Source organism: Glycine max, chromosome 13, assembly GCF_000004515.6.
Source record: "Glycine max cultivar Williams 82 chromosome 13, Glycine_max_v4.0, whole genome shotgun sequence".
Lineage (NCBI taxonomy): Eukaryota > Viridiplantae > Streptophyta > Magnoliopsida > Fabales > Fabaceae > Glycine > Glycine max.
In genome coordinates this window covers 30871155-30888272 of record NC_038249.2, presented here as the reverse complement: position 1 = coordinate 30888272, position 17118 = coordinate 30871155, and the positions used below count along the sequence as shown (strand labels likewise).

Below are 17118 nucleotides of genomic sequence, written 5' to 3'. Positions count from 1 at the left end.
TAGAACGAAATGATAGACACGATAGACATTAGTAAAATGTTTTAAGTGACAGGGTGTTAATATATCATTACTTAACAACAAATTTGTGTCAACCAAACTAATTGGTATTGCCTTGCAATCTGAAGACCATTGCCCAACACCAGAAACTCCCAAGGGCTTATGGCACTTATACTGCATTACATATCAGTAGAACAAGGGCCAACAGAACATCTTTTGGATATATGAATGAATTATATCCATATGCAATAAACTAATCAATCTGTACAAAATAACAAAACCCTTGGTCTATAAACACTATCTTTGTCTTCCTATATTTATCTTCTGTATCTTTTCATTTTCTTCTTTACAGAGTAATTCCAGCTTCTAAACCTTTAGAAATCACGTATTAGTTTATACAGATCATAAATCAAAGCTTGAAGAATGACATCTTGCCCTTTCCTCAGTCATTTTATGCGAGGTTACAGAGAAATTCAACAACGGAACCTGTTTTAAAGAAGGAAAAATAAACGAAAATTAAGTCCAAAATAACTGCTTAATTTTTCAAACATTTGAAATTTGGAGTTAAATTCTATTGCCCTGTTTTGAAAACATATACAAAAAGTATGAAACTAAATACACTATTGAAATCTTTCTCTAACTTATGCTAGTCCCACATGAAATAACTAAAAAGAAAGAGGTAAAGTCCCTCATCCTATGCAAATCACACATCGAATACAAAGGGTGAAAGGGTAAAGCTCTTAGATATAAATTGGAGCCAAACCATTCTTGCATCACATACTCCTACTTTTCCCACATGGGACAAATTAATAGGAGAAAGTCTGAGTTTCAAAAATAAATCAATTAGAATTAGAAACCAATGAAGAAAAATGCTATTGATAAACTGGATTACTGGAGAGAGCGAAACAATGAAGAAAATGGAACTTACCTCTCAACAACCCCAAAGCAGCTTATTCCTTGCTAGATTTTGCCCAAAAGAAGCCCTTCTTCCGGGTTGGCTGATTATCCAGCATGGATTTGGAACTCCTTGAGCCAAATGAGAAGTGTCTCCTCAGAAAAGGTTTCCCATTAGATCTTCTCCCACTGGAACTAGAATCGATTCTAGGACCTTTACCATGACGCCCTTTTTCTCTAAAATGTTCATAGACAATGGAATCATCATCAATATCACGGTCCACAATTCGGTTCTTTGATTTCTTATTTTTAGCCTTCAAATCCATTTCAGCTTTCAGAGCTTTTTCAGACAACTTAAGTGTATATTTCTCACCAAAAGTGCAAACTGGGCAAGGTGGATCATACTTGTTGACTTCAGATGTCAAACTCTCCAAGCATTCAGCATGATAAACATGTCCACAGATAAGGACAGAAACTACAGAAAGGTCATTACTTGCAATTATCTTTTGGGTGCCCCAGGAAGACTTCTCAGTTAAAAGTTTTGAGCAAACACCACAAGTTTGCAAATCAACTGAACAGTTTGAAAACTGACTACTGGATCTAACCAGCCTTTCACAATTAAAACCAAACGACTCACTGTCAAATGACCATCTTTCTTTCAGGGAAGTGCTTGTCAGCTCAGAAAAGCCAGGCCTAGACCAATTATCCAAAGACCCACCATGGGAGTGCGTACCAGATTCTTTGCTCCATGAAGGAAACACTGGCCTCTCTTCAGATGAATAAAAGTTGCTAGAAGTCTTAAATCCCAATATTCGGCTATCAGAAACTTGCCGCGATAGTTGCTGTCCTGTGGAATGGCAGGGCCACCTTGATGGTGTTGAGCTGGATGGAAGTGGGTGACTTTGGGATGGCAGAGGAGATACTGACAAAGAAGTAGAAGGTAATGAATGTGGAAGTTTTGCGGGATATGGGCATGATACGGTTGATGATTCTGCCAACTCCTTCACCTACAGAGAGATTCACAAGTAGGAAGTGTGTCCAAGACATCAGATATGAACTACAAACAAAAACATAAATAACAGCATATTCCTTTATTATTACAATCTCACCTGTTCTATGCTCACATTTGAGGAGATATTCCTTGAAATAGTTTGATCTGATATAAACATAAACAAACATGTCAGATCTATAAATCATCCAATTGAGCAAATAATTAATCTACCAATGGATTAACTAAAACAGGATACACAACATATTTTTTAGAGCAGGAGCAAGACAAATAAAGACATCTTAACACTACATATTTATAGCCTAGCCTCATGTAGACACACAAGTCCACAAGCTTTTATTTTTATTTCAAAAAGGCCCTAGTACACAATAGTTTCTCAAGTACAGAGACTAATCTAAGGCTGTGTTTACAAGGGAATTTTACAGGATCACGGCTTACAAAATTTTCTGTTCATTTAGTTAAACATGTACCAGACTGTGATGAACTAGATAGAAATTTATTAAAATCCATTTGTGCACAATTAACACAAACAAATATATTAGGTTATCAAATTCAAAACATCAACAGTCAGTCAAAATAAATCTATTTGAATGAAGAGAGAAAGTCTATGCTTCTCAGTCATATCAAGTATGCAACACATCCTTTTGGCAACAAGAAAGACCATTCCACATGAAATTAAGCCTGTCTAAGAAAGACCATCCCACATGAAATTAAGCCTGTCTACTAACTGGGAAACTGTCACACGCCAACACCCCATGTCTGACCCAAAAAAAAAGTCTTCCATTTCTAGATAAATTGAATGACACTTTTCAACTCGCCATCTTCATTTTCCATTCTTTTTTGCTTTGTTTTGTACATAGTAACAGTAGTATAATCAACATTGATTTATGCTGTGAAGTTTCCTACTCCTAACTGTTCATTTTTCTTTTATTTTATTGTCCCATCGTGTTAAAAATGATTAATCTAATTCCTCTACATTTGCTTGTGTGATGGTATGGTATAAAAAGCTAAACCTGTTCTGTTTATTGAATTAACATTTTAACCATATTCACTGCTAATTTTTTATATTTTCTTGTGTCTATGATAGTTTATGAGAAAGAAACATAAGAGAGAATACATCACCATGTTTCCAACTTTAATGTACAGCAATGACACTATTTTTTATCTTTCACATAGACTTGGAATCTGTGTGATTGTATGGTACATTCTATTTAATAGGGTTCCCATTTACCTCATCAAATATTAAATGGTGAGAGAAAGAAATGACTAATAAAAACTTCAATTCTAAAAACTCCAACTCAAGTAGGTGCATGAATTATGATTAAAAAAATCAGAGTTGATTTGATGAATATTACCAGAAGATGAATTTATCACGTTTCTAGCAGTTCCTTCAGAGATTGGGGATTTTTGCAATCTATTATTCCTTTGAATTTGATAATTCTGCAATGGGCTTCCATCCTCCGATACATACGAGGATTCATTTTTGTTCTCAAATCCATCATTCCCGCTAATACTGTTAGAAAACCAAGTTACAGCAGTATCTTCACCAGCTACACGCCCTCGATGATCCCAGCGGAAGTTCCATGTTGGAGAATGTCGAATATTCCGATGCAAGATTTCACTGGGTGATGCACTTTGTATAGTTTTATCTTTGGCAGCAACACAACAAACAGCACCCATTCTGATATAGAAACAATATTCAGCTGCTTACATCAACAGAACAACACCAATAGCACCCTCACCAACCAGGACCAGTTAACACAGCTCTATCCCTATAAGAATGAAGAAAAAAACTATATAATCAATTGCAATGATCCATCAGGTGACAGTCAAACGAATAATCAGGAAAAAAGGAAATCACAATCATCACTCAAACAGTATTCTTGCTTTAAGTTAAGCATAATTCCACTGAAAATTAAAAACTGGACAGAAAAAGTCAAGATAAAATAAAAAAGAGCTCAGTAACAAAAGATATGGATAAAAAAGTTGAGGAAAATAATTGCAGAGATACTAGTTAATATAGTTCATCTAATGATCCAAAATCCTCATAACTTCCTTTTTTCTGAAATATGTTATTCTTCCGTGTATAACGGCAAAAACTCCAGCGAAAAATCTGGCAAAAACTCCAGCAAAAGGCAAAAACACCCAGAAAACCTTATCATCAAAATCTGTAAAAAGAAACACATCCCAAAACCTTCATCCAAATCTTAAGCCAAACCGACTCTAACTTATAAAACAACTATAAAAGCAATCAAAATCAAAATAGAGCATTGGCAGTGGAATTAACACCATACAAAAGAGTTCATTGAGCACAGACATAACACAACAGCGTCTGTGTAACACCACACTTCATCAACACACATCATAAAATACAAACATTCCACTCTCACCTTACTTATTGGTGTTACAACCTCAAATCACCAGAAAAAGAAAACTCTCCTAAGAACACAAAACAGAATGAACCAAACAGAAACAATTAAAAAAATAAAAATAAAAAGAGTTCCGCAAACGCCCCAAATATAGAAGAAAAAAAACAACTCCACACTCACTCTCACACACTCAAAAAGTCAGAACGATCCGAAATCAGTACAGAAAAAACGGAATTCACAGTCAAAACTCAAAAAACATCAATTTCCCATAACAGTTACAACAATTATCGCATTAATTAAATTATATATACAGAATAGTAATTCACAGTCAAAACTCAAAATAAACCAAATTCCCATAACACTCACAACAAATATAAAAACAAGAATTCACAGTCATAAATCAAAAAACACCAAATTTCCTTAACACTAACAACAAATATGACATTAATTAAAATAAATATTAACAAATTAATACTATAAAAGTGTGTGTGTGTGTGTGTAAACCGAAATTTTGAGTCAGAACTCAAAAAAACACCAAATTGCAATAACACTAACAACAAATAATGTATTAATTAAAATAAATAATAATAAAATTGACAGAAAAATAAATAAAAAAAAGTTAATGCCAAATATATAATGAATGTTTCGAAGAGAGAGAGAGAGAATAAGAGAGAGCGATTACGAGTTGGAAGCGTAGCTTTAACGGGAGCAAGGTAAAGAGAGGAGCATGAGCATCTCTTTAAAATGGAATTTCTAGAGAGAGAAAGAGAGAGTTTTGTAGAGAGAGAGAGAGTATTTTGCAGAGAGAGAGAAAGGGGAAGGACTATGGAGAGTGAAGAGAAAGGAAGAGAAGAAGAGGAAGGGGAGCGGCGCCGTCAATTTTGACGGCGTTAGAAGGGCTGCGTCACTGACTTCGGCTTTTCTTATGGTTGCTGGTGCATGTGACGGCGTTAGGTGATTACGTGGTTTACTTTCGCAGAGTTTTATTTCATTATTATAATGCCACGTTAGATTGAACTACTTTTCGGTTCTTTTCTTTTCTTTATATAGAAAGTTATTTTAATTTTTCTGTATAAACAATTTTTTATTTTTATATATATAAGTCACTTTTATTTCTCAATTTCTGATTTTTAAAAAAATTCTTAATTTCTAACCCATAAAATTTTTTAATGGGCCTCACTTCACTTGTAAGTATTTTTGAAAAAATTATTAGTTAATTTATATGAATTGTACTTACCTAAATTCAGAGTTAGCACATGTCAGGATGAATGTGGTTATAGTAAGCTCTAGGACTTCTCACAAGATGTGAACGAATATGTTGAGAGTTCAATCAAACTTGATACTTATAGGAGTGGAGTGCGGGTATTTGTTATTGTTATAGTTTTTACAGATAATTCCTAACTTGTAGATAATATTAGAGATAAAGTTTATAGATAAAAGCTAGAAGATGAGTCTACGTTGTAGATAATGTGTGATTTTGTAAATAATTAGATAAGAATATTCAAATGTCAATAGGTTAGAGATAACCTGTTAGTTAGGAAGCCGACTCCTAAGGATCGAGTGTCCATGCTTCTGTTGCGAGACTGACATAGAAGGATTGACACGTGTCTTAGAGTGTCATGTAGGGTGTCATGTGTATTTTGTGGGCCTTGAACAACACATGAATTATTAATAATGTATACTATTATTTAATTAAAATTATTATAAATTTGATTTTATAAGTAAATATTATTATTAGGTCAAATGATTTATTTGGTCCTTTATCTTATTTTTTTGGTTTATTTTGGTCATTTATTTTTTTTAGAAAATTCTTTTTGATAATTTATTTTTTTAAATTGGTTCAAAATGATACTTCCGTCGATTTGAAGCTAACATTGTTAACGATATTCAAACACTGTCGGCTAAAAGCTGTCACAAAATGAAAAAAAAATTCTTAATCCCCAAATTATTCTAGCTCATCCCTTTTCCTTAAAACTGTTGATCTTCCCTCAAATGCCAAAACTTTTGGCATCTAATCCCTCCTGATTAACTTCCTTCCCTCCCAGCATCAAATTCATCCTCATTGTCTCGCTCTCCAACCTTTCCCAATTAAATTCCTTCTATACTACAAATCTCAAAAGGCAATGAGAGAGACATCGATTCTACTCGTTATAGACTTGAATGGACGTGATTTCCCATTTACCCTCATTGTCATTGTGTGTAGTGTCCTTCACATCACGCACGACAATAAAATTATTGATTTTTTTTTGGATCACCAAATCCACCATGTCGTTCACTCGAATTCAATTATGATTTATGATTTGCATGTTTAGTTGTGGGATTTTCGATCAAAAGAGAATTATGATTATGAACAATGAAACTAATTTATGAGGAGCATGTTCCGATTGCTTCTTTTCATTTTTTTTTTTCATTTTGTGGCGATTTTTAGGCATTTATTTGAATAGTGTTAACTTCAAATTGACGAAATGACTATTTTGATCCTTTTAAAATGATAAAGTACTAAAATGAATTTTCTAAAAGATAAAGGACCAAATAAATCATTTGATATTATTATTATTATTATGTGCTAAAAAAAAGTAAATCATTATAAAATCTAGGTTAAATTACTCATTTGGTTCCTATAGTTTCATGATTCTTACCTTTTTAGTCCATATAGTTTGAAAGTGGTCTTTTTAGTCCATATAGTTTACATTTTAATTCTCTTTTAGTCCCTGTAATTTAAAAGTGTTCTTTTTAGTCATTATAATTTATATTTTAATTCTCTTTTAGTCCCTATAATTTGAAAACGATAGGACTAAAAAAGTAAGAATCATGAAACTATAAGAACTAAAAAGACTATTTTCAAAATTATGAGACTAAAAAAGAATTAAAATGTAAATTATAAGGACTAAAAAAGTAAGAATCATGAAATTATAGGGACCAAATGAATAATTTAACCTAAAATCTAATAATTTTATTATACATGATAATTTATTATTAAATGTCAGTGAAGAAAAAATTTAATATTCTCTCCTTGAAATGAAATAAGTATATTGAATTTTTTTTATTTTATATATATATATATATACCTTAAATTGATAATTACTTTCACAAATTATGTCAGAAGCATTTATAACATCAACATAGCTGTATTATCTTCAAATTGATTTGATCTTCTAGTCTTACCAACAACGTTGAAGACTGATGCTGCAAGTGATATGCAAGTTCATAATCTGATTTGGTTTATGTTTATATCAAATTCGAGTTGTCGCCCAAGCGATACCAAAAGTCAGATAATTAAACTCAAACAGAAATCATAATACTTACATATTTGCTTAACAGTTGGTGATCTTATCCGTAAAAACATCTTTTTAATACAATACTACGTGTATTTTTAAAAGAATCATACTTGAATTAAATATGACTATTATGAATAAAAAAAATTCTATTTGATACAATTAAATACTTAAGACTCAAATTTAATATTGTTAATTAAGTTGCAACAATCTCGTACTAACATGTTATATGAATAAACACATTTTAGAAATAAGACTTTACATGATATTTATGACATTTTAAGATGCTAACTAAAATGAGCTTTTGACAAGTTGATTATTAATTTTTTTTAGAGACAACTTGATTATTACTGTATGACATAATGTGTACTTTTTTTTTATAATATGTATACAATATGTACTTGATAGCTATTTTTTCTGTTTAGATAACTTAATTGTTTAAAGTCAGGAGTGATTTAATTAATTAGAAAATACTTGTTATAATTAGAAGTGATAGTGAGAATATTTGTTGTAATTAATTTAATTAGTGGAATCCTTTTAAGATCGAAAGATAATAAGATATAATTCAGTGTGTTCTTGTTTTTAGTTTCTTTCTTTCCCTCACTTTTTATTCGGAAAAAATCATTTGTGAACTAGTTTGTATAAATCTTCGTATGTATTTGTGAAGTCTTGTGAAAAAGTTTTCCAAAAATTACACACATTATTCCATCTTTATTTTAGTGCGTTTCTTTTATTTGAGAGACTAGTTGTTTGGTGACTTTTTTTTTTTCTTTTAAATAACTAAATTGGATCAAATAATTCTATTAAAAATAAACGGAATTTTTGCATTGACTTTTTTTTCATGAATTAACTCATAATATTAAAATTGTGCTTGAATAAACTTCTTTCATAAAATATTTATAAGAGAAAAAAATGGAAGATAAATAGCATGTCCACTTTCCATTTTCAAATGCACATATACCAATTTTTCCATGTCAAATCTGTACGAAAGTCGCAAAAGCTAGTTATTGAACTATTTTCTGTAATTTATAGTTACTATTGGTGCCTCGCTCCTAATATATATATATATATATATATATATATATATATATATATATATATATATAATTCACATTTTGCAGAGAGAAAAAAACAAAAATTAATGTGATCCACATCAATATTGAGTGAACATGCATCCAAACATTTATCAATCTTTCTTATAAGTTAAAATTAATTTATACATTTAATTATTATAAAAATTCTTTCATCTAATTTCTTAAGAAACCGACGTACATATAAGTTGATTTTAATTTATGAAAGAAATTTATTTTATTTTATTTTTCTATAAATATACTTACATATAGAAAAGTTTATTTGTTTCAGACCTAATTGTGTTTTAAAGAAAAATTGTTCCAAAATTATATCTCGAATAATTTATCATCTTTTTGGTGAAGAATTTGATACAAAAGGAGATGGCATCCTATAACCAGTACACTAATTAAATTATAATTATATTGGTCTAGATTATCTATTATTTTACTCAATTATAATTACTTAACTGGTTCTTAGACACTAAATTTTAGATAGCATTTTAAGATTTAAACCTACACTTATAAAGAAGTCAAGAATCTTTGGAATCCTTGGCAATCTGTTTAATTTATGTTGGCCATTATCTGTACCTTACCTTTTGTTATCCTTGCTTTCTAAGCAAATTGACAGACCTAGCTTTATAAAAATATAAAAATGTTTAAATCTTTACCATATATAATGAAATAATAGAATAGAAATTTCATGAACCATATGTGACACAATAAAGATCTAAAAAAAACACATTAAAGACACTTTTTTCTTCTCACTCATTTTCTTTTTGTCAGGTTCTGTGCGTGTAATTTAGAAAAGATGCAGAGATACAGCAGTTAACAGATGATTGGTAAGCGTTGGACAGCGCATGCGCAACACTTGTAACAGACGTTTGTATTGTGCACGCAAAATGAAAAAAGAAAAACTACGTGTAAACAAAACTTGGTGGGTTGATATTGTCATGTTGTGGTTCAACTTCTCCATTTTAAAGTCAAATGAATCACATTTTTGTTTCTACCTCAAATTAATTCTATAAGAAAAATATGACAACATCGTACGATTTCTAAAATTAACTATAATTTCTTGTTAATCTCATTAAATAATTTAGGTTTGACAAAATGTTTTAAAAAAATGAACAGCAAAGGGTAATATATATGCAAAAGTACTAAAAGGAAGTATTTTAATTTAACAAGTGGAGCAAATTTTAAATTAATATTCAAATAGAAGTAAATTATAAGACGCTTCACGACTTCTTGAGAATGAAATCATAAAAAGATAAATAATTTTATTTTTTAAAATTTTTACTTGAAGTCGTAAAATGATTAACCATTTTAAAGTCATTTAATTTTTTAATTAATTATTTAAAGTCGTAAATTAAATATTATATGAATTCAAAGTCGCCCAAAACTTTTTATTTTTAAATTAATTTTTAGAATTTAAATTAGTTTTAATTTATAGTTTTATTTAATATTTTGTAAAAAAAAATAAAACTGCTACACAAGACGCTGAGGTAAGCGACTTTGAAGTCGCGAGGTGAGGCAAAAATAAAATTATAAATTAAAACTAATTTAAAGTGCAAAAGTTAATTTAAAAATAAAAATAAAAATTTAAATGAATAAAAATCCTCAATTTGAATAAAAAAATAAAAAAGGCTGAGGCAAGCGACTTTGAAGTCGTGAGGCTGTGGCAAAAATATAATATTAAATAAAATTAAAGATTAAAACTAATTTAAAGTCTACAAATTAATTTAAAAATATATTTTTTACGATTTAAAGTCATATAACCTTTTACTTCAAATAATTAATGAAAAAATTAAATGACTTTAAAGTCATTTTACGATTTCAAGTAAAAATTAAAAGAAATCATATACTTTTTAGTAGTTTAGTTTAAAAAAATCAAAATCATTCATCTTTTTACGATTTTATTTCCAAAAATAGTGAATCATCCTACTACTTATCCCTATTTAATTAATTATTAATTCAAAATTTGCCTTCATTTGCTAGATTAATTTTTTTTTTACCCCTTTTGTTACTTTCGCTATATACATATTTACGATGCATGTACAGTAAGATACTATACATGACAGCCCCTCTTTGCAAAAATATTCAAAATGATCTAAATGCACTGAACGAAGTAGGCGGTTCCGTCGGCAGCAACACTCCGAATAACAAGATGTGAACAACAAGACTTGCATTTACATGCATAAACTCTCCCAATATCCGATGCTAAAGTTAGAATGTGTAAGATGTGAATAATCAAACTAAGATGTACATTTATAGGCATGACAGATCCAAAATATCTCTTGAACATATTTAAATGAATTTCTATAATGATTTCATCAAATAATTTGTCTGTTTTCTTTCCACTAATAGAACTAGCTAGTAGAGAATTTCATCTAATAATTAATTAGAAACATTAAAAATATCAATTACATATTAACATTAACATTAGTCTTTAACTTTTTTTTTTTTTATAACCAAGATGTGTAATCCCACCAGATGAATCCATTTTTGAGTAAGTGATGTCTCCAATTATCACTTGATGCACAAGCTAGACCTTAATTAAGAGACCCTATTAGTATCAACAACTTTTGATTTTCTTAAACTCTATTATAATAGTATGTGTCGTTCTTGTGTTGCGTGTGTGCTGCAGAATTTCAAATGGAATGAAAATCATCAAGGGAACGTGTCTTTTCATTGTAGTTGGGACTGGTTGGTAAAGCATTCACTTTATTGTTATAGAAGAGGTAAATCTGGGCCTCAGTTGTGAGCGTGTAGTATCATTTTGAAATTTAGAAGTAAGGTGATTTTTTATACCTTATATTATAGGAAAAACAAATAAAATAAACAAATAGATACAAGATCTTATATAACAAGGAAACCTATTCTTTACACAAAATTCTGAATTTTATTATACACGATTTTTATCATGCTAAAAGTGATAGAAAAAAAAAAGATATTTAAAGTCACACCATCACGTGTAATTATCTCCAAATGTATTCTTTCTTTGATTTTTATCATGCGAGTAGTTGGTACGGGTATGCTTTGTTGATTAATTTGGATTTTCCCTTGTCATATCATGAGTATGATTATCATCTACTTAATTATATGTATTGAATTTTGTAGTGTTGAAAGCTTATACGAGTTGAAGAAAGTTAAACATATATTATCATTAATTTAGGAATGTCTTATTATAGTACTTTTTTCATTCAAGGGATCATTGATTTTTTTAAAAAGAAAACACAATACCTACAACTACAAGACTAAGCCATATTTTGGTTGAATAAAATTGAATGGAATGAAATGGAGTAAAAAAGAAATATTTGAATTAAATTAGTGTGATAGAAATATAGGATTCACTGAAATTTTATAAAAAAATAATCTTCCCTTCTTAACAAATTGGGGGTAAAAGAATTACTTTCAAAGAAAAGTTTGAATCTTATTAATTTTAAACAACATAAATATTAAGATTATATATGAAGTGATTCTATTTATTATACACCGAGTAAACTTATTTAACCTTATTTGTCATATTTTAATAAAAATAAGTAGTTTTTATTTGTTTGGTGCGTTTCTCTAAATCGTTCATTTTTTAAAATAATCGGTTTTTTGGTATTTTAAGAGGTTAATCCTATCTGCTTATTAAAAAGTTTTTTTTTAAATATTTATTTTAAATTATTTTTTAAAATTTAAATAAAACCCATTACCTTAAATTTGAGTCAAACTAAATTTGACTAAAATAAACATTATTTACCAAGATTTTACAACCAAACCAATCATGCAATTAAAAGTTGAAGGATTAGAAATTTAATCTTTGAATTGAATTCTTCTATCATTGGTGACCCAAACTAACCAACGAAAAAAAAACCAACAACAAAATATTTGATTAGTTAGTGTTAGAGATATAAAATTATTTGTCTTTACTTAATAATTTAAAGGAATTTGCCGACGTGCATTGTCCTGTTTTAATTAGAAGTATTTTGATAAATTATAGCCTTTAAGTGTATTTTAACAACATCCAAATTATATCTTGATAGTTGTAAAAGAAAAGGGTTATATCTTTGATAAAATATTATTTCTAAAAAGATCAGAATTTTTTAGTGGAACATGATATAATTTAATATTTTCTCAGATAAAAGATAATATAAAATTTATTTAAAGAATATTAGAAAAATTGAAAATAATTAAAATTAAAAGGATAAAATGAATTAGTATCAATGTATTTTCTTGTTTATCTTTTTCAACTTTTTACATTCATCTTTTTAAATTAATTTTCTAATGAAGATAATACCATTTTTTATGGGGACAAAAAGATATTTATTCAATATATTGAAGTAAAAAAAATTACTTAGTGAGAGAAATTGCCCCATTGCTTTTTGCATATATAGATCCGTCCCTACTAAAAAGCAAATTAATTTTTTTTATATAATGATATTGGTATAAAGTAATTCTCACTGAAAAGTGATAACTAATTTTTGTTAAAAACCTTAAACATATATAAGGTGAGTATTTTTCTTCCAACACAACTTATTTTATATCCAAAAATTAACAATGATTCAAACTTTGGATGATTTGATTAAAAAACACAATTTAGTATCACTTATGTTAAGTGTTGCTGATAAATGGAATAAACCACACAAAGATTAATAAATTGATCTACATTAATAAATGACACAGATTTACCAAGTTGCAATTATTTATATTTATTTTCAGAAAAGAGTATTTTAACATGCTACATCTTAAACATTTTAAAAACATTCATGACCTGTTGAAATACTTCTTTTAATAAATAAGTACGTATATATTAGTAAATTTCTAATTAAAAGACTTCCAAATTTAGCTCAGCACACCAAAAAAATGAAGCCTGGCTAATAAGTAATAATGTAAAAATTTTGTAAAGATAATATTTAATATTTGACCATTTGTAAGGAAGCTTGATTTGGTGAAAGGTAAACCATTCTAAAACCAATACTATAACTAGCTGAAATTTTGAAAGTGGAAGCGATATATAGAAAGGAAAGAGAGGAAAAGTTAATTTACTTGAGGACTATTTGGGATATAATATAGGTTTTCACCATCGATTGAGGATGATGAATATTGGTAAAGATTGTTGCATGATGCAAAGTATAAGGGAACCGTATGCAATATTATTGTGGATTCAAAAGTTTAGATATTGTATTATAGATACTAGTTGTATTTTTAAATAATTTAAATCACATAAATTACATAATTTTTGAAGTTTTATCTTGAGTTTGAAGATTATTTATTAATTATGTTAAAAATACAAATTGAGTCAAACAATAGTTTTTAAGAGAGAAATGTATGAATACAAACAAATCTAGATTATGAATTTGTATGTAATTGTTTCTCCTAATTCCAATTATAATTAAGAATCTTTTGTTATCGATTAATCACGGATTATCTCTTAATTTAATTGGCAGTTGGTAATTTGTGATTTAACTTAGAATTAAAGATAAATTATTGAGAAGTGTGTAAAAAGAGAGATTCACGTCACCCAATTTGACACACTTAAATAAATAACACCATATAATTTAATTAAAATAGAAAATTATAATGCATGAGTATAATTGTATCATAATATAAACTCTAAGAATTTAATCAACCATGATCACAGTATAACCAAATAACATATACAAGATTACATTGAGAATAAAAGAGATAATAAAATCCTTATATATTAAGACCTTAATTGTCCTAAGTGCAGCTCTCTAGCTCAAAAGCCCTTATTGTGTGAAAATAAAATCAAAAGCCAACCTAAAATTGCCTCCAATTGTCTATTTATACTAATGAAATTAAAACTGCGACATGGACTATACTGAAACAACATGTCTTATAGGTACACCAAGGGTCATGCTCTTTGAAAATGTTCAAAATTCTCCTTTTCTCCTCTCTTTTGACTCTTATCACTTTATCAACGTTTCTGCTCAACTGTTCAGGCTCAATATATATCCATAAGCTCTACTAACAAAATGAAATAAAAAACAATACAAAGTGGGATAAAAATTGGGATTCCAATACAATCAAATAATGATTTATATATAACAAGAATTGGAGATGCGAAAATATAAATGAATAATCATTTTAAAGCAAAAATATATAAATACAAAATTAAACACGTGGGATAACATGTGAGATATAGTTGAAATTCTCGATGAGATCATTATTGAAATAAAAAATTCGTAGAGATTTTACTGAGGTGGTACGTGGGACTCAAAAAAGTGGTTAAGACCCCGGGAGAGAAATTCAATGTGGATGCCCTAAATGTGTGATCGGTTCATTTCTTGGGTCACAGCTGGGTGACATATTGACACGATCCCTTATTTGGCTAGGGCTGCATTATTGAGAGAAGCAGCAATGTTCCTTGTGTAAGATGTTATTGTCTCCATAATTAAAATAAAAAACTAATAATCAATAATTTCTTAAAATATTTTCTATTTTCATTTTTTATATCATATTCAGTTTCCTAATATTTATACAAAAAATGTAAAAATAGAAAATAAAATAAAATAATTAAAAACAATTATTCATTATTACCTGTACAAATTCTTTAAAATGGAAAATAAATTTAATAAAAAAGAGAAATATTTTCTCAAATCCTAGTACCCTTAAAATTTGAATGAGAAGAATAGGCTTTCTTTCTCATCTTCTACCTTTTCATACAACACTAGCATTCAGAGGAGTCCGAAGTCCAAAGAGATAAAACGAACCTAAAAGTCCATGCCTATGAGTTCATCTTCCAAGTTTATGGGCTACAAATTAATCAGAAATCAAAAAGACTTCTGCTATATCCACTCCATTTTTTTTTCTATAGAATTTATTTTTTCTAGTTTTTTATTACCACAAATATCCTTTGTATCCATAGCATTGATACAAAATCATTATTCTGAAATGTTCTTTTCTTGAACAATGCTTTATTTTTAACATTTTGGAAAATATTTTTCAGAAACAATTTTATTTTTACATTCTAAAAAGTATTTTCTAGAATACTATTTTGTGTTATGTAAAGTACTTTCTAGAACAATTTTATTTTTCTTATTATTTTGGAAAAAACTCTCTAGAATAATGTTTTGTATTCTAGAAAGTACTTTCTGAAATGTTAAGAAAGATATCCAAAAAATTCAAGCAAAACATTAGGACCATTAAAAATCTCATAAAAAATTGTATAATAGTGAAACCAATTGAACTGGAGACTGCATATAATTGATAATGATTTTTCAATTTGGTTGATTCTAAGAGGTGTTCCGTTGCAACAATGATAGAGTAAGAGATTATAAAAGAGAGGAACAAAATGAGACCAGGGCAAGAGATTGAAGATGATGGAGGGAGTGAAAGAGAGGATGGAGTGTGATGAAAGAGAAGAAAATGTGTTGTTACTATGAAAAAAGAAAGTGTGTTGTTGCTCTAAATAGGGGAGTAGTGTGACTAAGAGAATAAGTTTTGAGGGGAGAATTTATTTAAGTAATTTGATTTTAGAAAAGGGAAGGGGAGTGTACTAAGCAAAAAATGGAGGGGATATATCAATAGCCTTCAAAAAAATCAGAAGATCCCTTTTGTTGGCCCAAATCAAACATATTTTTATGAGTATACTAATAATAAAATAATAAAGACTAAAATGTTTTTTTATTCTTAAAAATATTATCAAAATTTATTTTTTGTGCTCACAGAAAAATAAGATATTTTCTTGGTTCTTCATTCTTTTTAATTTAAATTTTAAAATACAATATGTGAAGACTAATTAACTCCCACAAATTGCAAAAGAGAAATATATGGAAATATCCCGGCTGACACCACCGTCTCCACAGCATCATCAAATTCAAATCAACCAAGCCCAGATCTAAACCATACGGATCCTCTACCATAAGAAAAAAAATTGGAGAGTTTCCAATTCAAGAAAAAATTACAGCACATCCGTCCACGACTTGGCAGAACAGCATCTCCGCTCCACTCCGATGCCCATCCTTTCCTCATGTGCCCCTGCGATGCAACCTTTACACCAATTCCAGCAAACTAATTCATCAATTTAAGCATTGCGGCACTCAATCTGTCACAATTTGCTTCAAATTTTCATTTGAAACTTCACTTATCAAGTAAGCTTTCTAAGATGGTGCTGAAGTTAAAAGTTGTTCCCATTATATATTTTTTGACCCATTGTTAAAAGATTTAACTTTTCACAAGGTAGGCTTATAGTCAATGATCGACCGTCCTTGTATCCTGTTTTTGATTGTTTTAGAACAACATTTTTATAGTAGTGATTTCATTAACCCGCTCAAATTTAACTGCTAAACTTCTTCTGCAGATGGAATTTTGTTGGGTGCCCAAAATATCTCTTCACCAAAAGATCATTAAGCTTTAGTTTGATACTTGCGGAGAAATCAAAAAAGCATTTTTAGTCGAAGCATTGCTTTTAAAAAACCCAAAAAAATAAATTAGTGGGATATTGTTATGATGGTTGAAGAAGTTTCGAGGAATACGATGAATTAGGGAAGATGGTTTTA

General features: G+C 29.0%; 1 protein-coding gene across 2 annotated transcripts; it reads right to left on the bottom strand.

The window, feature by feature from the left end:
* LOC106795502 (uncharacterized) lies at positions 1-5288 on the bottom strand. Of its 2 annotated transcripts, none has more exons than XM_014765703.3 (5): positions 4952-5288; positions 3256-3672; positions 2001-2047; positions 926-1898; positions 1-483 (listed from the first exon to the last, which is right to left on the bottom strand). In XM_014765703.3, exons 2-4 carry the CDS (start codon positions 3578-3580, stop codon positions 948-950), a joined length of 1323 nt encoding a protein of 440 aa, XP_014621189.1. In that variant the 5' UTR covers positions 3581-3672; positions 4952-5288; the 3' UTR covers positions 1-483; positions 926-947. The 2 variants fall into 2 exon arrangements, with proteins under 2 accessions (XP_014621189.1, XP_040864178.1); XM_041008244.1 differs by having other exon boundaries at positions 3256-3581; positions 4952-5217.
* Positions 5289-17118: the final 11830 nt, after the last annotated feature.

Coding starts and splice junctions, on each gene's coding strand:
- LOC106795502 (XM_014765703.3), bottom strand. CDS start 3,580: ATGGGTGCTGTTTGTTGTGTTGCTGCCAAAGATAAAACTATACAAAGT. Junction 2,048..3,255: donor CGTGATAAATTCATCTTCTG/GTAATATTCATC, acceptor TGTTTATATCAG/ATCAAACTATTTCAAGGAAT. Junction 1,899..2,000: donor CAAATGTGAGCATAGAACAG/GTGAGATTGTAA, acceptor ATCTCTCTGTAG/GTGAAGGAGTTGGCAGAATC.